Below are 25,425 nucleotides of genomic sequence, written 5' to 3'. Positions count from 1 at the left end.
TTATTTTATGTGGACCTGCTCCAGAACCAATGAGTAAAATAACGACTAGCAGGGCACCGTAACACGAAAACTAGGAGAAACACTCATTTTGCCTTGTTTGGATATACTTCTATGTGTGATATTTAGTGTGTTCTTGAATTGGCGTCTGGTACGGCTGAAATTTGGATGCCTGGTCTGTTTTTCCTTCAGGTTACACACTTCTGGAAACCTTCTTCTTGAGCTAGCGTTGTGTTCCTTAACCATATTGCAGTTTTGTTTACGATCATACTGCGTGTGTGATTTTGTTACATATTATTTGACGTGGCTTACAGTTTCTCGTGTGATTCTAGGTTCTAAAATGTCTCCATGGTCTCCTGTTATCATACCGTACAAATTGAGTGCAAAGTTTTACGCTTGGCACATAGAGCAATTCATCTCAAAATTACATGTTATTTGCTTAATTTGGTATTTCTATTTACACTAACTCTAAATACCCACTTGGATCTTATGATCAGCTTCCAATTTATTTCTGCTGTAACATCCAGACAGTTGCTATTTATGCCCTTCTAGTTTTTCCAGTGTGTTCATTCTGGCGAGCACATCCATCTCACCACAGCTGCATTGTGGATTCACATTTCCAGAATAATACAAGCGTTAAAAATATTTTAAGTCTCAACATTTTGAAGGTCAGGTTTATGGACATGTTACTATTTGGGAAAAAAAATGGCTTTACCAAGGTTTTTCTAAAGTTTGCATTTACGAATAGTTATCATCCCTCTCCCTCATAGCTTTCTGCTAGGATTTTAAACAGAGGTCCAAACGTACAGCTAGAAGACTAAACTAGGGGGAAAATTGAACATCAGAGATCTCAGCCTCTAGGCTCCTCCATCATTAAGGAACCTGGAGTGGCTCCAGGCAGACAAGACACCTGAACACCATCTGGTCTGTTTGTATGTTTATGAACGGGGGTGGGACCAACCGGTCCCAACCCTGCTACCTGTATGCTGCCTATGGAGAGAAAAATGTGTTGTTTTTGCTGTGGGAGAAAACTGAATGTACCAAGCAGCAGCAGCTGCTGAGGAACAGGGCTGGAGGCAGCCCAAGCTGGCTGCGCTAAGGGCTTGCTCATCCTGTTCTCCTCCATGTAATTCTGCATTCCGGCTTCTCCCAGCTTCTTTTGAGGAAAGACAACTCCAGCTTATCTACTTGGGACAGGAGATTTCAGTTTTGCCTACGCGGTTGGGATGGCAGCTGTACCTTTGAGACAAGTACATAGGCTCTTGCTTTGCATAAGGAGAACTAAGCTTCTGAGAGAAGGATCCACAAAGAAAACATGTTCTGATCCACATAAACAGAGAAGAGAAATTCATCATTGCAGCTTAGATAAGTGCTCTTATTATTGAGGTAGCAAATGAAAAAGAAGTATCCATGCGTTCTCTGACAGTTCGGCCAAGCTCGTTGAAACATCAGGAGAACAAAGACACAGAGCAAAAGAAGCTTTAGAATTCTGTTTCAGGAAAGGATGATAAAACTTTTAGGTCTCTGGAAAAAAAAAAAAAAAAAAAAAAAAAAAAACACTTCCAAAATAGCAAACCCCATAGGTAACACTTCCAAAAGAGGACAGAGGGATTTAGGAGCATGGTTCTTGCTAAAATGAGTGGGAGCTGCACACCTATTTTCCCTTAGGGCTTTGAAATCTCAGCCTACAATTCTCCTTATTAGTCTTTTCCCTCATCAGGCATGTAACATGGAAAATACTTCCCTGTGACTTAAAACACAAGTAGTTGTCTGTCCTGAACTACTGGAAAACATGCCAAGTTGTCTTAAGTGCTAGGTAAGCTATGTGGTACATGCTAACTCATTTAAGAACAACTGAAAAACGTGTAAAGCCTTGTAAAGAAAATCAGGGGGCACAAGTGTTAGAGTTTTATATGTGCATACAAAAGTGCAGGATGTTCCCAGTGCTTTGTAAAATGAAAGAGCAAAGAAGGCCAAAGTCTTTAACCATCTGAAACAATCTAATCATCCTCTGGCAATGGACTGTTTGGGGTGACTATGTTAACTGAAAATGGGAGCGATTAAATAAAGTCAGGCTGATAAATCTCCTGAGTACTGCTAACTTATTTGTAGTATCACCGAAGATGAGCAGCATGACTGGTGCCTCGGGTGTAAAAGCTATGACATTCAGAGGGAAGTAACTGGAAGCCTGCCATTCCAAAGCCGTGGGTACGCATGCAAATATATCAGTGCAAATTTTACAAGCATAAATTTGCATCAAGATAAAAATTAATTCTTCTTTTGGCTACCCTGGTATGGATCTATGAGGGAGCATAGGAGTAAACTGTAGTAAATTTGTAAGCGACTGTGTATCGTGACTTTAAGATAGGAAGTGAAAGTAAAAAACTGTTCTCTCCCACATGCAGCTTTCCCACCAGAGAACAACACTGAAGACAAACAGACTGCCTTACGGAAACAAACAAACGATGACAGAACAGAAGGAGGAACGGTTTTCAGTAGGAAGACCCCTAACAAAAGGTGGCCCAATTCCAGTAGCTACAGCTAAGCATAGGCTAACTGTTTAAGAATCACAGCTCATTCCAGTTCTGTAATAACTCAAAAAGATAAAGTGGATTCTGATGATAACATATCCCCAAGTTATTTAGTATTTCATAGTTAAAATTATGGTATGTGTTGTCCATAAAGTCTGACTGGAAGGCAGCATGGGGTGTAAGTAAGTAGGTCCTGAAATCCCACAGTTTCATATTATTGCTTTCAAGACATTTTAAGATGCCTTGAGGCAGAGACCCAGGTGAAAAGCACAAGAGCAATTCTCGTTAGAGCTGACACAGGAGAATGAATAAATTGCCTCTGAAAGAGTAGATAAAAGACTTTTGACACAGGTAGACAAGGGGATTCATAGCAAGGATGCACTGTGTAGAGGAAATTCTAGGAACAACTGACTAGAAGATAAGCATCTAAACAGAGAAAAGCTGCAGCTCTTCAAGAAACTGTCACCTCCATCTCTGGGGATAAACACCATAAATTATAGATTCAGTTGCAGTCATTTACCCTTCTTTAATGCATCTCACTGCTTGAAGTCCCCTCACAACACCTGGCTGAAATAAAGCAGACAAAGTGCTGAGTCCCCTACCTGTCTGAGGGACAGTGCTTCCTATCAGCACCGTTTTTGCTAACCATCTTTCTCCAGAAACAGGAGAACACGGAGTTTTGAAGACTGGTATCAAGCCATGGAAACCTTGACCTGAAATGAGGACACGGATGCCTCTCAAAAATAACTATGCTATTCCTGGTAGGCTTTGCAGTGACAACAAAAACAAGTTGAAGTCAACTAGTAGATCAGAATAATTTAACATGGCTACTCTATTTTTAATTCAATAATAGGAAATGATCAACTAAATTAGCATAGTCTCTGTAATCAAGCCTGTTTTTAAACCTAAAAGAAAAAAAAAATTACCAGGTTTTGCTAGGTCTGTTTGCAAAGACACTTTTTATTAACAGAGCTAAAAATGCTGCAGTGGAGAATTACCACTGTCTGCACTCGGGTGAGCGAGTTATCATGCTACTCTCAAAAATAAATAAATAAACAAACCCAGCAATGACAAAAAAAAAACCTCTCTGGCAAGCATCCCCCACAGAACAGTTTTTAGATCCTCTAGTCATTACTGTGGAGATCAAGGACCAGTTACTGCAGTTTTCTTAAAGGTCTCTAAAAGCCTCATTGACCAACGCTAATATCCATGCCTGGCTTTAATAAGGATCTTAGGCATTAGACAACTGCCAAGCTCAAGTTCTTCACTGTATTTAATCCTCTTTTTTTCTTCTTGACAATAGTAAATGAAGGCTCCACCAAGTTGTCACATGGACAAATTGACTCTACAAAACACAAGGAGTCTTCAGTTACAAAGCCAGTGAAATACTTAAGCATTCATTTAACTGTAATCAATTAAGCCTACTGATTTCAGCAAGATCTTTGGCATAACTATATCTTAAACAAGAACACCATCCCTTATTCTGACCCAGGAAAAGCACCAATGCACATGTTCAACATTACATGTAAGCAAAAAGCCCCCTAGCCCGAGGTTAAGCAAAAGGCTTTTATAGCACTGAATATCCATGAGAACAGATGCTTTTTAGCTACCAAGAAGTCATAAAAATATGACACAGACAAGACATCATACGCAGTTACCAACTCAACGAGCTGTTCTCATTTGCAAATATTCCAAAAGGAAAATGGATACATCTGGCTTACCTCAGGCTGTTCTCTCCTTGCTTACATTCAGGCAGAAACCAAATTAAGGCAGCACTACAGCTGTTCATTAGGACCTCACAGCTCCTCTACTATGTCAGGTTTCCCTGTAAGTCAACAACTCCTGTGAACTAGCAAAAAAAGGCTCTACAGCTGATCTCAATTTGAGGATAAAACTGAACTGCAGGTGTATAATGGAAACCTTCGGAGCAACACAAGCTTTTTGTTAGAGCCTCTTTAAGGTATGGCTCTTGCAAAAAGCTTGAAGGCACTTCAAGAGATCGTTTGGTTGTCCTAAGGCAAGATAGGCTCTACTCGCACCTTTCTCCAGTAACGTATGCTCAACCCGCTCCTGAAGGCTTCCAGTTCCTTATCTACTCTAGGCAGTATGGTGTTTCATTATCCCTCTTCTTTGAATATCTTAGATATCTCAAGTGGCTCTCCTGTGCTTTAGTAGGTTATTTAAATAGAAATAAAATCCTACTGAATAAAAGCCTATTTAAAACCTGCGGTAGATATGGAGAATTCCTTCCTTCTTTCTTTACGTTCTATGTACAGTTGAAAACTTTATTGCATGTTTCTGTTGTTCTAACTTTTCCAGGCTAAATAGACCAAATTCATTTCAATTTTCTTCTTAGAGTCTTTTCTAGGTCTCTGTCTATTATCTTGGGAATCCTGGGAACTCCATATTTCAACTATTTAGCTGTACTCCAGTGGCCAAAATAAGCAATTTCTCTGAATATAATCACAGGGCCCTTTGAAAGAACTATTTATATAACGATATGCAAACTACAGCTATAGTTAACTACTGTACAACTAACGCTCCACGTGTTGGATTTAGGATTTAGACAAACTTTTGCAACCTTCTGAATTTTGTGTGGAAAAATCTGTTGTTTGTTCCACTGCACTTAGTGTCACAGTTAGAGGGAAAAGAACAAAGGCAGAGAGCTTTGGCTAAATAAGAATGATATATCAAAACACCCAATATTTTAATGAAAGAAACTGAATATCCACACATTTGCACTTCTGTACAACTTTGTGATATATATATATATAATTTTAAGCTGTTTACAAATAACATTTAATGCTTCAAATATTACATAATGTTGATATTATATTTCTAGCAGAAATAAATATATTGCACTTAAAAAGAAACTTTTCATTAGATGTTGCTTCATAGTTTATGTTCATAACTTCTTTTTCCATAAAAAGATTTCCCCCTACCCCACCCCGTACACACAAACACACACTTCAGTACATGGTGAATGTGCTCACGCAATGCATTATAAACAACAAAGTCAACACAGCAAACAGCAGAACTGTGGTACATTCTGTTAAAGAGATTACATCCAGTTTTTACCTTCCTTCTTTTTAAAACAAATCTTTCCTCATGTTTCTGAAGGTACAATTGGAAAAAAAAGAAAAAGAAAAAGAAAAAAAAAAAAAAGTTGTTTAAATGTGCTAAAGGTAAAATACAGCAAACTGTATTTTTTGTCCTTAAAGTATTATAAGAAGTTAATTCAAAGTTTACTTAAATCACTGCTTAGTTTCTTTTAGAAAGATAAAGGAAAAGAAGTTGTTATTTTATAAACTAAAGGCTATATTTGGGGACAGTTTATCACAGAGTTAATACATAAATCTTCTGGCCAGCAAGTAAATAGTACAGAAACCACATCTTCTGCAGCAGAACGCGGTCTGTAAGGAACGGTGAGAAAAACATCTCAGCAAAATGAAACATAATCCTGCAGTGAGTGAACATCACCCCCTGCAGATGATGAGCATAAGCTCTGAGGCCAAGACTTCCTTCCAGATAAGGAGCCCAAAGTGTTGCACTCATCTCACCGTCTCTCTACCCCTTACCCAGGAAGGAATTACCACAGCTTCATTACCTTCCAATTTTGGAAAGCTCCCCATGTTTTTGCAATATTTTTCATTGATATTTCTGTTTCTTTATAGCACACACGTGCATACAGAGGATGTAGTGTTTAGTCAAGTTGCCAGCCCAGACTTTTTTCAATTTAGAAGAGGTTCATTTTCAAATACCAGTTAATGTTTGTTGGATGTTGGAAGCTGCACCATCTTCACATGAATACATGTTCATACATTGTCACAACCTTCAGCTGCATGTGTTTATCATTTATCCAAGAATAAAGCCTTCTGGGGAAAATTTTTCCATTGTATTTTTTAGGCTGCACTACAATGGTGTTAGTTATCATACTGCACACTATAGCTGAACTCACAAAGAAGCATTTCCATTAAAAACTGCACCTCTATCCACTCAGTGTGTGCCTGTTTGCCTGTTTCTATCTGGAGAGTACCCTGAAACCAGCCGGACTGAATTTTTATTTTTGAGAGTTCCTCGGGCCATGTAAACCAGCACCACAAAACAAAGAGCCAAATTTCTAGCTCCAAAACTAAAAAAAAAAAATAAATAAATACATATAGAAACATATTTATGTCAGTTCTGTTAGTCTTGGGATGCTTTTGTTGGATAAAAGACCTAAGGCTGTTAACTGTCTTTGAATAAAAGGGTAATCCAGAAAACACCCAAAAGTACTTTTAACACTTTGGAAGGTAATCTTATCGTGCTTTTTGAAAAGCACATTCAGGCATGTTCTCTCCACCCTTCTTCAATAAAACAATAATTAAAAAAAAAAAAACACTAAGCAGCACCAGTTTGCTCAGCCAAGATAGCTCATAAAGATGAAGAGCACTTCTCATGGGATATAAAATGTGAATTATATTGGAAAATAAACTCTAGATTACATTTGGCATTCCTAGAACATCTACCAGCAACAGATGTTCTATCCTGAAAGTGATAGAATTGTGACAGCAGTACAGCAACTCTTTCAGTAAATTACTGACTTATTTTGAAAGTAGTACAATTTGAAGCAAAACAATTTTCTTCTTTAACCAATTAATTACATTGCATTTACACTGATGTCCTTTCAGTTATGCATTCAGTGCTGAAGCTGATTAATAGCTGTTTTTCAGTCTGTTCTGCAAAGTTCCTGCATTGCTGCTATCATAACCACCATCCATGCAGACAGACTTTGTTTCTAGGAAAGAATGTAAATATGAATGAAATCCTGTCTTGCTTACAGTCAAGAAATTTACCACTAAAGAGGAGCAGGAATTTCATCTTGGAATCGCTCTCCTGCTGCCACGGGAGGGTAAGAAGAAATTGGGTGGAGAGAAGGTCCTGAGCCTTGACCTGACTGGAAAAATCAGGCTGTGGATTTGACAGGTAATTCTGCAGAAACCTTTCTTGGTCATCTTCAAAGTAAATCTCATCACAGAAAATTTGGAAGGTGTTGGCCTTACCCTGTTTTTATACAGGGGAAATCTACTGCCACCTTTTTCAGGTATGCAAAACATTTTACTTATAATGAAAAGCATTTGTCTTTCATTTGATATTTTTGTAAATTATGTCAAAATCTAGTTTCATTCCTTCAAGAAGAACCTGGAGCATTTTCTCTGAAGCAGTATCAGGGGAATTTTTACATGCCAAATATTGGTATTTTTAGAACTGAGATTGGAGAAGGGCTAAAAATTGTACTGTTCATTTCTCCAAATTTGACTGACAAAGGAAGGACAGGTCGATGTGTGGGCAACCTTTAGATGACTTGAACAGCTTGCCTAAAACAATCTACCTGTTGCAAACTTATTTCTGAAGCCAAGAGAAAGCTGCCTTCCTACTTGACCACTTTCTAGCGTGAGTATCAGAATTAAAGCTACTGGTTTGATTTCTGGACCTAACCATATTCACTGCAGCTTCAGACAAGTTAATGGAGCTGCAAAAGGAAATAGATAGGAGAAACAGAACTTCCCCACAGGCCATAGTGAACTTCACCACAGGACCTTCATACAGCTGTGCATATATATATATATATATATATATGTATTTTTTTTTTTTACAGAAGTCAAGCAGTTGAAGAAGAGACATTAAAGTTTCCTTTCTTTCTAAATCTCCCCTGGAATTTTTATGCATGTAGAATCGGATATTTACTTAAAGAGACTGCAAATAGAAGTTTGGTTTCATTCATGTGCAGAGCACAAAAGTTGCAGATTTTCCCAGGTCATTTTTTATTAGCATGCCCAACAATGAGTAAAGGGAAATTAGGATGATACTGCAAATGACTACGGTGATTGTAATGGCTAATTTGCAAGATCTTAAATTCAGCTACTGGAAAATACGTAGATGGTCTTTATCTTTCAATGTATGCACTGGCCTGTAATAGAAGCTGGGAAAAGTCTGGGATGTTGTCACTGCTGCCTGTGACCAACCTGGTAGGATGAGGCACTGGGACAACAAGAGAAGCTGGTGACTTGCCCTGCACTTCACTCAGTGTACTGCACTGTACTTCTCATTTTATGTCGTCAACATCCATTGGTCAAGAGTAGAGGAGAATAGTGCCAAAATGTCTTTCTATCTGTTCCAGCTCTACACTAATCTTTTATTATATAAGATTGAATTGCAAGTCCTTTTTTAACTAATAGATGTTACCGCCTACAACTTGGATGCAACAACACGCAGAAAATCTGTGTTGACTTATTTACAAGCAGAAAACCAGCATCACACCAGTTCTCTTTTCAACAGTGCAAAGGATTCATGCTAGCTCTCTGCAGAGGTCATTTTTTCCTATGAATTCACAGATCCTCTGTTGCATCAAACACAACGTACTAGAAAAAGTGGGCAGTATTTTCAATGAGAGCTCTTCTCACTAACTAAATAAGGCAGATGTGAATTAAAAAAAAAAAATTATAGCAAATCTCGTCAATGATATTTTCCCAAGGAAACTGGGACTTGAAAAACTCAAAAGTACAACTCTTGTGTCCTGGACAAACAGCTTGTCTAGCAACACCTATGACCATACCCAAGAAAATAGAAAAAGTAGAAAGATACTCCAAGATACTGTTATTTCTGTATGAATCTACTGATTATAGTTTGATCTAGAGTCTAGATATAGACTGATCTAACCTGAAATTCTGTTAAATAATGGTACTCATTTGCAGCTGGACACATGGCAAGCACAGCAGCAAACAGTAGCTTTGGCTTAAAAATTTAGTGTCTTGAGTTTCTAAGTTTAAAAGCGACACATTTTCTAAAACTCAGTGTTTTCCTTCATATCTTAATGGACTGCTAAATTGCTTCTCCTAGGATATGAGACAAGCAGAACAGAATACATCATTACTGCTACCAGTCTGTAACACAGTTCTTCTCAGAACTGTTGTTTTGTGAAAGAAACAAAGAAAGATAAAAGAAAGAAAGAAATACTTGCTAATCATTTTCTCTATGAGATTATAGTAGCAATTATGAAATACTGCTCTTGGTGAGTATAAGCCAGACTTTTAAAAAGGACAGTGGCCTTCTCCACTTTGTCCCATTCCCAGCAAATGCACGCTGAGATAGCCTAAAACATGCTCAAAGTTACAGTGATACAATTTTCTGTTTAGATGCTCATTAGTCACAAGAAGAGGTGAGGATGAATAAGAGTATTGCCTTTTTCAGAATCCTTCTGGCATACAGAAAAAGACTTACACACAATTAATTTGTACACTGCTGCATAAACATAGTCTCTGTCCATGAGGCATAACGAACCTTTGGAACAACCTGCACATGACCAGAAATCCTGGGAACTCTGGGATCTGTTTTGACTGTGTTACACATAGGTCTGTGAGCAGCTCCAAGCTGCATGCTCTCTTCTTGTGATCCCTCAATGGAGGAATCAATCTCCACAATGCCTTTTCTTAGCTGGTTTGAGTTCAGCAGTCTCCCACCACAGGCCTTTTGAGAAGGTCCCTTGTATTTTTTCTTACCAAGCTTGCACATTTAAAATCTTATGTTTCTGTCATCTTACATCAGTCATACAAATGGTGTCATCACTGCGGAGGAGTGACGCAGTCCCTGGATGGCTGCATAAGGACCCTGCTGAAAATAATGGTGGTACCTTGGCATGTGGAAAGAAGGGAAAGTGGGGCCAGTACCTTGCATGGAGCTGGCTATCGCAGAGGGCGTAAGAGGCATTCCCAAGCGGCTGTACGGAGGCAAGGATCCTTGGATTGGATGAGGAATAGGTGTAGCAATGGATGCAGTGCTGGTACCCAGGGCACTCAAGGACTGGGGATGCTGAAATCCGGGAAAGCTGGTTGAAGAGGATACCCAGGAACTGAGGGACAGGTTATCAGATGTTGTAAAAGCTGATCCTGCAAATGAAGAGAAAGAACGCCTGACGCTTGCACTGCAATACACAAAGCTGGTAGAACAGCAAAAAGAGGAAAATAATTTTTCACAGTAAGGCTGAATTATACTTATGAGTTGCCACTGGAAAAACTTCCCAAATTCTTCTATCTCTTCATCGCATCTTTCATTATGTTGTAATTTGCCAGCTAGTCTCCTTTATCCCTAAATCTTAGACAAACTTAAGTTACGGTAAGCTGGTTGCAGTTGGTTTGAACAGTAAAATCGTTTTTACACACTGGACATTTTTTGTATGAGACACTTGCAGTGCTGCCATGAACAAACACTGACACACCTGCTGCAACGTGGAATCACCCTGCATCAGATCCCTGTGGTGAAAACACGCTTGTAGCTTTTTTACAACAGTCTCAGTAGATCTGATTAAATTCTTCTAAAATTTCAGTCTGGTAAAAGCACGAGAAAATATCATTTGCATTACAAGTTTTTGGGTTTTGTTTTGTTAGTTTTATTGGCTCTTTTTTTTTTTTCATTTAACACCAGGAAAGCATGTCAGCATGCTTTCAACAGCATGTCAAGATGCAGATCTTTTCACTCAAATTTACGTTTTCCAAAAAGCTCTAAAATGTCAAAACATTCTTCTTATTTTTCCAACTGTGTATAGTGCTCTAAGGAACAGCAGCAATACTGAATTATATTGAGATGCTGTTTTTTAGTACATAAAAATATGATAAACTTATTCCCAAGATAAATATCTACTTTTAATCCAGTGAATGTGGTTTCTTTGGTATTTTTTTCCATCTGAAGAGTTCCAAAAATTTCTGTTTACATAAATTTTCCCTCTCTAAATCTTTTTCTCCAAAAGTGGCAGAATCTTATTTGACAGGTTTTTTTTTTTTTTTTTTTTTTTGGGGGGGGGGGGGAATCAATGGATAGTTTATGTTGATAATTATACACAGTCATTTTCAAATAATCTGATGAAGATATCGCCCCTCACTTCTGCAGTTCTTCTCAGCAGCTGGTTATCATCAGATGTCTGGCTTCTAGAGATGGGGGGATAAAACAAAATCCTATAAATACACTCTTAATTTTATTCCTATTCAAACAAAAGTTCAACTTCTGTCCCTTCTGTATTTTATTTCTTGTCCAACTGCATCCATTGAGAAAATGTTTCTTACTTTAAAAGCAAATGTACTGGCAATTTTTTTTTTTTTTTTTTTTTTTTTTTTTGCCAGAACATAATTTCAAGCCAGTAATGCAAAATGTCCAGAGAAGAATTTTTGCAGTTGTTATTACAGGCATTAGTTTCATAAATCTGGTTTTTAGAAGACAGGTTCATCCGAACAGTAAAATGAAGACATATAAAGACATCCTTTTTTTTTTTAATATGTCTGTCTAGCAGTCATGGTCATGTACTCAAAACCGTAGCAAAGAACAACAGAAAGAAAAGACATAATACTATGATAATAATAATAATAATAAACAAATCTAATCAGAGATATTCTCAAATCAGAAAGAGTGCTGCTTTTGATTAATTCCTTCTCTGCCTAATGGAACAAGTGAAACGGCGCAGTAAGAGGAAGCAGAAATTGTGTCCATTCAGCAATAGGAATGGACTTGAACCAGATCCTGAACCCACCACAGAACCAAATCCTAACTGCTGGGAAATTAGGGTCCAGAGCCAAACTGTACAGATAACGACAGGCTCACAGGCCAGAGCAAAACCCTTTACAAATCAAGGAGTATCTGAGCATTATTGCACTAGTGGGAAAGCTGGCTGTAAATCCGGATTTGAGCAGAAGTTGTACATCTGGCTCTGGTTCAGGTGGCTACCATCAACCCCGAGTCTGAATGCTGGAGTACAGGCACCCAGACACTGCGCACTGAGGAGTTTTAATTTGATTTATTTCATATCTATTAATTCCTTTGGAAACAGACTCTCTGTGATAAACATACTACTGAAGGCTACCCATTTCTATCTTTAGGCAGCTGAAATGGGCTGAGATGAGGAGGCTCTGGATGAGTGTTGAAGTTACTAGAAATATATCGCAGGGATAAACTTTCTTCTTTCTACACAGAACGAAGTATATGATTACTTTGATTACTTCTCCTGAGAAACATCCAGAAATACCCATTTCTCCTCCAACTACAATGGTCCCCAACTGCAATTTAGTGTTCCAAGAAGTCTCACACATCACATCTGCTGTCACCAAATGTTTTCCAATAACCCTACGGTGAGATTCTTACACATACCACCCAGCAGCACGCTGGGTGTGTATTTAGCTGTCAGTTCTCACGTATGTGGAAGAACACACCTCCATTTTGTGTGCCAGCTCGTTTTAAACTGCATCAGAAGAAATAAAAGTGTCTGAGGAGTTTCAATGAAATAATTATTTCTCTATATGTCTTGGAGGACTTTTTATTTTTTAAAGATACCAGACCTAAACAAAGAGTGAAGGCAGCACAAGTTAATTGTTTGTAAAGGCAGCGTGTGTAACTGTTCTGGTGGCCCCAGAAGAGTTGGGTCCTAGCATATGGCTCCCACATTAGAGAAAAGTTGGTTGCCACAACTCATCATCTTCATCACATATATGTCCTGTTGCAAGCAAATGCAGAAGCGTGCCCTGCATATATTTTACACAAAAAATAAATTTTAGTAAATTGTTCTATCCTCTTGTTATACCTTCCTTCACAATTCTCTTCAGAATGGGTCTGACTGCTAGCTCTCACACTAATACTCACCTTTCTCACTCTATCAGTCTGAAAGAAATACATCAGCCAGGGGAGAAACATAGATCTTGGCGGGAAGGTGCCTTGCCTTTTGTCAAGTGAAAAATTTATGCTATTCTCAACAATAAGTATCCTAGGATCTAAGGAGACATAACACAAGGTAGTCCCCCAGAAGAATTTGCAAGGATGGCATCGTACCAGCTAAGGAGTTACTCTAGGAACTCCATAATCTATGGAACTACTCTCAGAATAGATGTGTGTGAACACACCCAACTAATCACATTTTGTTGAAAGCGAGTTGTAGTTAAAAATAAGTGTGTTTTCCCTGCACAAGTCTAAATAGTTTATGCCCAGAAATAATGCTCTTATCTTAGCAACGCTGTATGAAGTTAGAGGACAAGACAAGGGCACTGCCAGTCAGAAGGCAAATAGAACTGCCTTACCTCAAGTGGCTGTTGCATATCAGACAGGTCACAAAGTCAACGTGCAAAGCACACTGTAGCACAAGTTTATGCTAGTCAGCAGTATGGATCTATTTCCAGTGGCAAATTATGGCAGATGCAATTTGTCCAGCAAGTAACCCCACAAAGAACAGTTTCATGTTACTACTACTTTTGTGACTGCTAAAGCAGACAAACCTGAAGTATGTGAGGTGAAACGCCTAAGCAGTAAGGACACATTTTAGAAATTACTAGACAAATAATTAAATGTCAGTTCTCCAGGCAGCTATGGACTTCTCTTCCTGTAGAGGCAAAGCAAGCTAACCACAGGCTGGCAGCAAAGGACACATCTGCATGGTACTTTACAGCTGATGCTGAGCCACAGCTTTTAAGTTCTACAAAGGGATGGTTATCTGAGATGGCGCTCAGCACCACAGCAATGAAGTTGTCTGTTTTTCAGCTGTCTTGAAATGGAAACAGCAATAATTTTCTTCTGATGGCAGTTTAGATATATATGCATTTCTAGAGCTGTCTCCTCAGTGAGCCTCCCACTCCAATCCATAGGCATATGAATGTCCAATAGAGCAATATGGGAACAAGTATTCTTTGTGGATTTATAGCAGAGACAGACACCAGAGAAGTGCTTCAGAGTACCACAGCACTGGCCGTGATCCTCCTTTTCTTAAGCAGTTTACCTCATGAGCAGATTTTCCTACCTCTGCTTTGCGTTGCCTGACTGTCATCTCCCAGATCCTCTTCTCCACCATAGGTTCGAATTGGGGATCGGGCATAGGAATGCTTTTGGATAAGGCTCTCCACACTTTCTCTGTGAAAGGAAACCACGTACTACATCAATAACATCCTAAACAGCTTCTTATCTTTTTCACAGGATAACCCAAGTCGTCAGCCTCTGTTTGGCAGCAGAAGTTTAACCCTTGGAATATGAAAATAATTTGTTAGGTTAAAAACAGTGAACATGCTGTCTTTTTCCTGCCCAAATTACACCTTTCTCACTCAAACTCTCCAAAACAATTTACCAAAAAGATTACCTCACAGCACGTTGCTGGAAACACCATACTTGGCCTGTGGTGTTTTAACATTGCTGATCACCTCTTACTGCATGGTGCTGCTTCTTCAGCAGCCAAACTAGAGTAAGCTTCTTGCTACAATACCTGAGGAAGGTCTCAGACAGCAAATACAAGAGCAGAACTCCTTACTAGTGTGAAAATGCAAGCAATAAAACCTGTGCCTTGGAGCTGTTAACGCTCAGTGACCAGTCCAGGTTCAAACACACATGACTCAGTTCCTTTCAAACAAGTTTTTGTGTCACGTGCAGCCACTTCATCTGGCATCCTCTGTTTTTCTGAAATTAGGGGCACGAGAAAGATCTATAGAGACAGCTAACCTCTTAACATGTGCTCTCCATACCAGGGCTCAGGCCAATTTGCAGCAGGAAGTCTGCAGACACTACAGATCTCGTGCAGCATCTATTCTGGGAGGGTAGAAGTGTCTGCCAGGCCCATGCCTTGCCAATGGCACAACACACTGAATTCACCCACACAATTTTTTAAATAGAAGGAAGGCATATCTGCCTGATAAGCCATAGCAGTTTGTAGGGAAGATCCAACCACATACCCAGCATGCTTCCGTGTAAGTAGGTGGCATTCTACCAAAGATGAATCTAACCTAGGCACATTTTCAAAACGTGTCTGACTTCTGTTCCCATTTGAGAAATTTAAGTAGTGACAGCCGCTTAAAACTGCTGCTCCATGAAGATTTTGTTGAACTCACCGCTTATTTGTTCATATTTCTTAATGCCCTTCGCTATGAGAGAGTAGCTGTTGCAGAAATTCCAAGAAAAAACATTTTCTAAGTAACAGGGTAAATCACAATGGCACATGTTTTTCTCTCCTGCAAAAAGCTCATTATAGTCATTTTGTCCTTGGTCTCTCACTGGTATCATTACTTATGCTAGTCTCTTTGGAAAAAATATAAATAAAAAGTGGATCTTATCAAAATGATTTACTTGTGTCAGGACTGGAAGGGGACTGAAAGCAATGGCAGTTCCTACATAGAGGATGATATAATTAAATTACTGCCTTTTAAGTGATTGAAAACAGTAGGCATATCGGGGCTATCTCAAAGAAGATTTTACAAAGAAAAAGACAGATGGTATTGTTTACATTATGTACCAAATGCCTCTTGAATTTTTTTTTTTTTAGTACAATGTGAAGTGCAACGAATTTTACTTAACTAAACAGACTATCTCAAATGAATACAGAATTAACAAATAACAAATTAGACCAGTGTTTTCTAATTGATTTAGATACCGGTCTATGTATTCAGAACCAATTACTAATCTCTAAAGGTCTGAAAAATAACTGTAATTCGGGTGATTGCCTGTATTGTCTCTATTGACTTCATTTCTAGTAAGGGTCTGCTTATAATGACAGGCATTCCCGCAATATTTGGATGCAATGGAAAGACTGCATACTCTAGTTTAAGTGCAGTGGGCCAAGTTCATCTCTAACCTCATTGGATCAGTTGGGGGATAAATTCACCCCAATAAATTTATGTTTCAATTACCTACAGGGATTTAGAGTTAAATCAAATGCCCATGATTATTACAGACTAAATTTTTTCCAGATGGGTCTGCATGCTAGACAGAGAATTCTATTATTCTATACGGTTGTCTTCTTTTAAAGGAAAGAGATGACTTCTTAGTGAACCCAGATTTGTAAAGTCTGAAAACAAAGAAGTATATCGCTTGTTTGTTTATTTTTAATGTTGTAATGTTGCACGTATTAAGCTAAAATTTTAAAAGATTAATCTCATTTATTGGCACAAGAGGCCAGGATTTTTATGGCAGAAGGAATGGTTTGAACATACTGAATAAGGGAAAGGAATTAACTTTGCAAAAGTAGTTCCTTTTCTGCATCTGGGATTTAAAGCTCAACATTTAATGCACTTATCTAGCCTAACTATGCTGGTGATTTAAGCTATAACTTCATCACACCTAGTAATTTTTCATTTTGGACATTGAAGCTTTGATTTATATCATGGGTGCATGAGATTCACACCAGGATTTAGGTACCTGGCCCCCACAGCTTTCAAGTGGACATTCTCCTTTTGCACACACACCTGCTGGGTTTACAACTCTAAGCAGACCTAACAAAATACAAAAACATGAGCAGGAGAACACCTAGGCATGGAAAAGGAAACAAAGAGAAGCAAGAAGTGGTGTATTTTTTCCTCGCATGGAGCTTATCTCCGAGTTCCCCAATCTAGCAAAACAAGAGCTGAAATCTGCACTCAGGTTTTCCCCATCTGGCACAAGTGACCTAACGACCAAATCAAGGGATAACCTTTGCTTCTCTGTGTGTTTGAAAGGAAAGAGGTGGTGACATTTGCACGAGACTCAACTATTTCATGCTCAGAGACCACCACTCAGAGATCAAGTCTTCCCAGAAAAGAAAATGGTTGGAACTCATCTAATCTGAGGAAACATGTAAAGTTTCCCACAGAGGTTGGAAAGAGAAGATTAACCTCTTCAACTCATTTAAAACAAAGGTACTACTTGCTCTGAAGTAGATGTGTAAGAGAAAGCTAAGCTTATACAGCAGGTTTTAAGTGGCTGTGAAATCTTGTTCAGAATGCACACACACAAAAAACAACAACAACAAAAAAAAACCTGACAATGTAAATTACAGATTCCTACTTATATCGCTTTGTCAGTCTGGACCAAAAGGACTTAAACCTTAAAATCTTCCTAAGCGTTCTTTTTATGAAAGTTTGTACTGCTTAGAATGTCTAGAATATGATGCCCTGTAGAGTGGGCCAATAAAATAAACACTTTTTCAGAAGTCTCAAAATATAATAATAATATGAAAAGACTCATTTATTTAAACCTAGGGCTTTACAGTTCCCTATGGAACATCTTCAGATATTTCAAAGGATTTATGGAAATAATTTATAAGTTAATGAGCAATAAATCAGTATTTGCCATTCTGGCTCTGCTCGAAAAGAAAAGAAAAGAAAAGAAAAGAAAAGAAAAGAAAAGAAAAGAAAAGAAAAGAAAAGAAAAGAAAAGAAAAGAAAAGAAAAGAAAAGAAGTGAAATTATGAACAAAAATGAGATTTGGTGAAGATTTTTAGAGCTCTGCTTTGGTTTCTTCAGACATGATCCATGCTAATCTGCCTGAAGAGGAAAATGATTTCCAGTTGCTCCATTTTTTTTTCACCTAGGCTATTCAGTTTGTGATCCCTCATTATCTAATACTTAAGACCTAACAATTTGCATCTTTTAATGTAACTTAAAATGCTGCAGTTTCTTTTATGAGCAATAATCGTGATTTCTGAGGAACCAAAACCTATCAGCTGGATACCAGAAGGATGTGTTTTTTCTGTGTGTGTGACCTACCAACAATTTCCATTCTTCCAGAATTCTCCTCAACTCACAGTCCTTCAGGAATACTCAGAGGAGCTAATAAACAATATACAGGCATAATGTATTACTGTGATTTTAGCTATATTACATGTGCAATCGGATAACAGCAGATAACGAGCTGGAGAAGAGCAAGTTAGGAGCTGAAGGTGAAGAGAAAAGAAAATCGTGTGCCAAATGGAGAGGAAAAGAACAAGGACTTATTGGTACCAAACCCTCCAAGGAAATACTAAGGCACAATAAAAGTAAGAATAAGAGGTAATAAGGAAAAGGAGTTTAGGCTGATCCAAATGATCTGCTTTCCGACAGAAGCACGCCTTGAGCCTGGTCCTTTTAACAAGCCTGTGCTTTTTAGAAACAAAGCGAGAAAGAAACCAGTGAGTCCTGGACCAGAAATCTAAGGAAGTAAAGGACTGGGAGAAATGATCAGTTTGCATGGTTTTAGGGTACATAGGCAGGACACTTTATGCCTTGTAAATACATGCGGAGTCTTTGCCTACCTTTAGTTAGCACTGCACTTTACATACAGAGTACTCTGAAAGGGTCAAAAGTAGAGATGAAGACTTTGAACTGCCTGATGAATAATTCACTAACACTTCACACATCCAACCCAAGATCTGCCATGGTACTGGATATTCAGGGAGAGACTGCAGGAAGCATACCTGGGGAACAGCTGAGAAGCAAGGGCCTGTATAAGGGTGCTCAGTCTCTAATGCTGTCAAATCCAGATCAAAGAAGTTCTCTCTGGAGCCCGTAGAGACCCAGATCACATTGAGTAGGATCTTTAATCAAGACAAAAGAACACTCCTTCTCTGTAGATGGAAGCAGGTATTTATTTGGTGCTTTTTTTAATATTCTTTTCTGTTGCTTTTACTGTTACTCTGCTTCAGCTGTGCGTTCACAACAGCCTGCTAATTACCGTGACCCTGATCCTGAGGTGTGTGATCATGAGCTCTGCTGTATCAGTGATGGCTCACTTGGCCACAACGCCCCATAAACACAACACCCCCCATAAACACTTGCAGCACGCGCCTGAAGCCATGGATTTTTCTCAGTTTGGCACAGAGAGCACCAAGGAGATGGAGACAGGAAGTCTACCTTTTCCTTTTGGGATGAGGAGGCTAAGAGCAATATATTTGGTTTTGGCAGAAGGTGTTAGAAAATCTAATCCAGAAGGAGTTTGCTGGAGCCAGGCCAGGGTTGGTATCCATCTTAAATCCACATCATGGATTCAGAGAAGATGGAGTTGATACGATATTCAGGTACCATTCCACCACAAGCCAGGTTCAAAACCCACTGAAAACAAAATGCAAAAGTGATAAAGAGCAAGTGGTAGATCCAGGGACTCCAGACTCACATCCTCTTCAGAAGTCATTTTCTCAGTTATGTAGGGCAACATATTTCAGAGCAGAGTACAGCAACCTGTTAGCATTTTCTCTATTTGCCCTTACTATCCAAGTGATAGGTAAGCAAAATATAAGGATATCCTCAGAATCCACTCCCTATTCCTGCTGTCGTGGTTTTTTTCTTTTTCTTTATGAGAAAAGCAATGCTAAAGAAAATCTGTAAAAAATAAAAGAAGAAAACCTGACAACTATGTTTTACTTGGCCATTCCATTCAACGCAAAGAAAAATACAGAGCAGGATATAAAGTGTATGAATTATCAGTTTGCGGCCTGAATGACTTCTTTAGTTCTGCATTTCAAAGGTTTCCTTTTTTTTGTAGCTGCCAGTTAGTATGTTTGGAAGAAAGCCCAGATAACAGAAGACATCAGAAGTGAGGTGAGGTGAAGACAGATGGGATAAATGGGCTGAGAAGGCATAAAAATAAACTTGTCGGAAGTCGCACTGTAGTAGACTTCTTTTTTTTAAGGGAAAATATGACTAATTTGTCCAAGATGCAAGTGCTAAAAACAAGCCCTAAAAAAAATAAACAGAACAGAAAGAAAAAAAAAAAAAAAAGAGGAAAACAGCAGGAGGAACAAATACGTTTCTATAACAGCAGCTAGAAGTGAACAATAAAAACTGTCAGAAGCACTGTTCAGTTATCACTCAGCCTTCATGTTTCCATGGCTTATAGCTGTTACCTTATGCATGTACAAACATACAGACACAGATTAATCTGCTTGTTCCACTGGTAGATTAATATTGCAGGTTGATCTTAGAACCTAACTCAACTCCAGCAGGGTATGGACCAAATCCTCAACCAGAACAGAGCAGCACTGTTACATCACTTGTGTCAGCTGAGAACCAGGGCTCACATGAACTGAAGTATAATTTGACCCAAAATGTAGCACAGAAGCACCAAATATTTTCACTGAAAGTCAAAACTATCAGGCAAGTGTTGGATGAAAGCAATTCTACAAGAATATATGCAATTTTAAAAAAGAAGTGGAAGGAAAATTAAGTTATGGAACACCTAGTTCAAGATGATTTAAGGAGAAAGAACGAGTACATTACCAAGTGGTACTGGCATCCTCACAGTAAACATCTGATTACCAATGACAGTTATGGAATAGCTGTAACATGGAGGTGATTTAGCTTGGCTGAAGCCATGACATGGGAAAGGTAATAACTGAAGGAGGAACATGAGGATATTAAGTATACTCACTCTACATCTCTCAGCTGAAAAAAAAATGAATAAGTCTTTATACAGGGAATGAAAAAAAAATAAAAGAGAACTTATTTTTTTCTCCTCTGCCAAAAAGCATAACCACTACAAATGCATATCAAAGCTCTTTCTCTGTATCTTTTTCCCTGCAAAATATGTTTCATAGAATGGCCTGGTTGAAAAGGACCACAATGATCATCTAGTTTCAACCCCCTCCCCCCACCCCCCCGCTATGTGCAGGGTCACCAACCACCAGACAGTTTGGTGACAAAATATGGTGACAACAACAGATAAGCAGCCCCAGAAAGCTCCATTTCACCCAGTGAGTGCTACCAGTTCTTTGTGACTGTCAGGCAGAGGATGGAGAGCAGTACCGTGACACACGAGTCTGGGGAAAGCACCTTTCCCTGAGATAGAAATGGTGGATGTGATTCGACATCATCCCACCTGCTTAGCATGCACTGCTAAGTGGAAAACACTAGCAAATTAAAATATTTTATGCAACTTTGCACAAGAAGGAGGTAACAGAAAAGCAGGCCTAACTAGAAAATAAGCTAATGCTTAAAATCTTGGGAACTGAAGAGGTTTTAGCTAGCAAGGAAGGGTTTATGCTGGAGAAAAGGAAGAGTTGACTGCTAGCAGGAAGTAGAGTTGGAGGAATCAAATTTGAAGGGAATGTTTCAGATTTCAGCTATTCCAGGTGCCTAAATGTAGGCAGGTAATGCTCACTACGTATCCTAAGCCATTCAAGCCTGCTGCAAGGTCTGGAAAGGTTAATACAGAAGCTACAGATAATCAATCCAGCCCCTTGCGGCAGCAGTTGCTGGAATAACCTCAGGACATCTGCAACAGCATGAGTCACCAGGCGTTTAGGTACTGCTGTACCCAGTGTCTCTTAAGCTCAGAACATCACTTCTCCCCACATAAACAACAGCTATGGGAGAGCCCTACTCGAGCATGGACAGAGGGCAGCATTTCTGGCAGCAGGTTGGGGCCTTTCCTCTAAACCAGCAGTAACCAGTGGGAGCAGGGAGGAAGGTAGCCTCTGTAGGGTGAACAAGGAAGGGATGGGGGCAGAGACAGCTGCTGACAGCACGTTAAGTACATGGTTTGACTGCTACTTCAGTAAGACAGTACCTATTTCTGGGCATTAGCATCCATTTCACTTGCAGCCTTGTAAGGCAGTACAGTGTATCTCTACGTTTCAGACATGAAGCTCCTCAGGGGAAAATTCAGAATCTGATTACTATGCAAATCTAGCTGGTATGCTGGGTTGTGGCTCTCTTACTTCCCCTAGCCCTCAGTCCTTTTTTCTCGGTCTAGAAATCACTTGGTTGTGCAGCCAGACTTCCCCATTAGCTCCTTAAAGCAAGTCTCTATCTCCCAGAAAGGCTTGTATGTACGGGTATACTCCCTTAGTTGTCTTTAATAGTCTCAAGTTCACAACCTGAACTTGCCTATCACATGCTGGAGAAAATAGCCCAGCAGCATTCAAATCATACTTATGCTGTGTCAATTCTTGTTTGATCATTAGGTTGCAATTCAGTAGTTCAGGCAACTCACGCTCTTCAAAGTCACTCATTTCACTGGACTGTTTGCACGACACTTAACTCTAATAGTTTTATTTAACTCTTTATTTATTTTTGAAAGGCCACCTTTATCATGACTCATTTGAGTCATGACAAATTCTGAATCTGTTCTGTTCGAATTTTGGTTTTGCCTCTTTTATGAGCTTGGCAGTTTTACTTAAGCAGAAGCATAAACATACTCCCTCAAAACTTAACTGCAGAGTGAACTGCTCATAAAACTTGCATTACTTTTTGGTTTATTTGTTTCTGTTGTTGTTGTTGTTGTGTTTTTTTTTTAATTATTATTATTATTATTAAACAAAGGTTGCCATTAAAAAAGATTTCTCATCATTGGCATTACTGTGTTTGGCATTTTGTAGTCAACACCACATAACATCAAGTTACACAGTCTGGTAATTGCAGCTAAATGTTTGGTTTTTCAATCACAACCACTTCAGAAGCCTTCTTTATAATAGAAAAAATAAATAAATACCACATAAAAAGATCAGAAGGTGAGTCAGAACTTATCTAAATCTCAGTAGCCATAGATAAAGCCTGTCCTGTTGCCATAAATAGATTACCACAAGTAACGTATGGAAAGAGTTGATTGTGGAAGGAAGGAATCTCACATCCTATTGAAAATTCAATATATACCAAACGAATGGTTAAAAGCTTTGTATAGATAGCCATGAGTACTAGCAAATGGTTGTAAGGCAGTTAGACAAACAACAAAAGAAAATGTAGGAACTTGAATAGCTTTGCATTTGTAGAGCTCCTTTATCATTTTGCAAACCTAACTACTTTTACATATACTGTAACTCCAACACATATAATGCAAACAAATTTAATCCTAAAGGCATTTGCAGCTTGAATTTCCTACATAGCGATCGTAAATCTAGAATGGGAAGCTTGAAATCGTTAAAGTCACATATTTATAAGATCATATTCAATTAGGTTAAAAAAGTGCAATTTCTGTCATCATGTCATAAAAAGATGTGTTTTTCTCTCAGATCTACTATAAAGAAAAGCTCCCTATATTGTTACAGATAGGGGCTGTTTTCAATCAGTTACAAGGAGCAATCCAATTACCGGATGGTTTAGTGCAGTAACTGACTCCAGACTAATTTAATTTCTTTAGGTCTCTAAAGATCAATTGATCTGATTTGTTTCCCTCCCCAAAGGCTGTTTAGGAAAAAGCAGGCTTAAATACCTGGAAATGAAATACAAAGCTCTGTACACTTTCACACTACTTAGGTCATTCGGAAAAGCTGGAACTTGTGGCAAATTAGTGCTCTCTTGGCCCTAACATCACAGGCAGCTTTACAGGAAACCGTGCAGATCACCGCACAGCATTGCAGATTATGCATGCACACGCTGTATGCAAGCTGTCTCAGGAAGAACTGCATGGAAGACAGGTTCACAGCTTCTTGGTAAGTATTCATTTTTCAAGAGCTGGGCAAACGTGCAGTTCCACTACACAGTCTTTCCCCTGGCATAGATACACATGGTGTGTATCTACAAGTATTTTTTATCACACAGCCATCTTACCAAACGTACTACATTTCTAACTCGACCGAGTGAGAGTCACACTGCTCTATGCTGTGTATCCCCTGCATCTTGTAATGCTCACCTCATTGGATATAAGCCCGGAAACCCTTCCTGTGTCATACCTCGCATTGCTATCTCTCCTGCTTCGCATCTGATTTATTTAAGTAGTATTGCTGGTGCTAAGATGAAAGCTGTAGAACATTGGGCACTTTGAAAATGACATTCTTATGTGCCTGATTATTTAGTGCTGGAAATGAATAAAACCTTTGGTATGTCTGGACTATATCTAATAATTTAGGATATTCTCAACCTCCTATTAGCTAGCCCCCTTGTGTATCACACACTTACTGTCCTATTACTTGATAAACAGTGCAGCAGATCTTTTTTCTTAAACACCATTGTGCCCTAATCAGAGCTAAATGCTGCCATTTAAGTGAAAATAAGATCGTATCCAAACCTAGACCCTCAAATGCAGAGTTTTAACTGTATTTCAATACTTTTCCACAATCCGTTTTTGTATTTATTGTAGGTTTCACATTTGGATACCTTATCTTTCATGGCAACATTCATGCCTAGGCTAGGCTGCCTGTCTCAGGCTCTATTCTTATCAATAAACAAAAGGGCACTGTGGTTTATGCTCAGCATTTCTGACTTCGTGCCATGTGCTGTTATAATAAGATGTCCTCTGGAAAAATTCCCTTCATACCCAGCACCACGACGGTCAGTTCATCAGCACAGAGGTAACTCAGTTTTTCTTCCTGCTTATCTATTCAGGCTCTCTCAACTCTTGCAAAGCTGTGTCATTAGATGTTGCCTGTCTGTAAAACAAGGAAACTGAAATGTGAAGATCAAGCTCTCTTCTCTTCCTGCAGGTCCTTTCTTGACTATTTGCTGCATTCCTGCCTGAGCTTTGCACATTGTTTGTTTTCTAGTGCTCTGTCCAGAAACCAGACTATGCTATTCTAATTAAATTTATGTTACTTTTCTCCATTTTCATCTAAGTCCTTCACCTAGAAAGAAATTCTTAACAGCTTTGCAAGCATGCATTATTATTCACATGCTTTTTTTTGTTTTCTCAGAATTACTGTTCTTTTACCCAGCAACTTAGCAGATCACTAATGATCCAGTAGTATTAAGGTATAAGATATATCAACACTTTCCAGCCATAGATTTCTTGGGATTTACACACTTTTGCAGTACTGTAAGGAGATTTTCTAGCTATATGCTCAATAAAGCCATATTCCGTTTTGTCCCCTATGTGCACCCGTGGAAAATGAATCAGATACATCTGGATATTCCCAAATAGGAGCCTGGAGGGTTTTGGCCTCTCCCAGTTTACTTTCATGATCATATAGGAAAAATTGGATGTGCTATATCCATCTCCATCAAGTTCTCTTCCAGCCTAAAGGACACAGGCTGCTAAATTTACTTCATTTGCCAAACCATTCGACACGATATCATAAAAATGTGAAGCACTGGAGAGCTACCAAGAGATCGAAGTTTATTTCCTACTCAGCTGTGGGTTAATGCTTCTGTCCCTATGGCAGCAGTTGCTTATAATGATCTGTACACACAAAACTCCACAGTTTGCAGATAAAGCTTTCCCCTGATGAAGCCTGCAGTACAATTTTGGTGAAACA

The 25,425-nt window shown here is 38.8% G+C and overlaps 1 protein-coding gene across 2 annotated transcripts in view; it reads right to left on the bottom strand.

The window, feature by feature from the left end:
• Window positions 1–5,211: 5,211 nt before the first annotated feature.
• TBX20 (T-box transcription factor 20) overlaps window positions 5,212–25,425 on the bottom strand; it is a 38,092-nt gene continuing 17,878 nt past the window's right edge. The window contains exons 7-9 of one of the 2 annotated variants that reach the window (XM_085226603.1): window positions 14,332–14,441; window positions 10,235–10,453; window positions 5,212–5,642 (exon numbers count right to left, since the gene is read on the bottom strand). In XM_085226603.1, the coding sequence (XP_085082729.1) occupies window positions 5,635–5,642; window positions 10,235–10,453; window positions 14,332–14,441 (337 nt within the window). In that variant the 3' untranslated portion in view covers window positions 5,212–5,634. Of the gene's footprint in view, window positions 10,454–14,331; window positions 14,442–25,425 lie in introns of both variants that reach the window. The other variant, XM_085226602.1, reaches the window with a different exon arrangement.

The sequence above is a fragment of the Meleagris gallopavo genome, chromosome 6, assembly GCF_905368555.1.
Source record: "Meleagris gallopavo chromosome 6, MGAL_WU_HG_1.1, whole genome shotgun sequence".
NCBI classification, from domain to species: Eukaryota; Metazoa; Chordata; class Aves; order Galliformes; family Phasianidae; genus Meleagris; species Meleagris gallopavo.
Note: the sequence above shows the minus strand (reverse complement) of the source record. Positions and strands in the feature narration are given on the sequence as shown.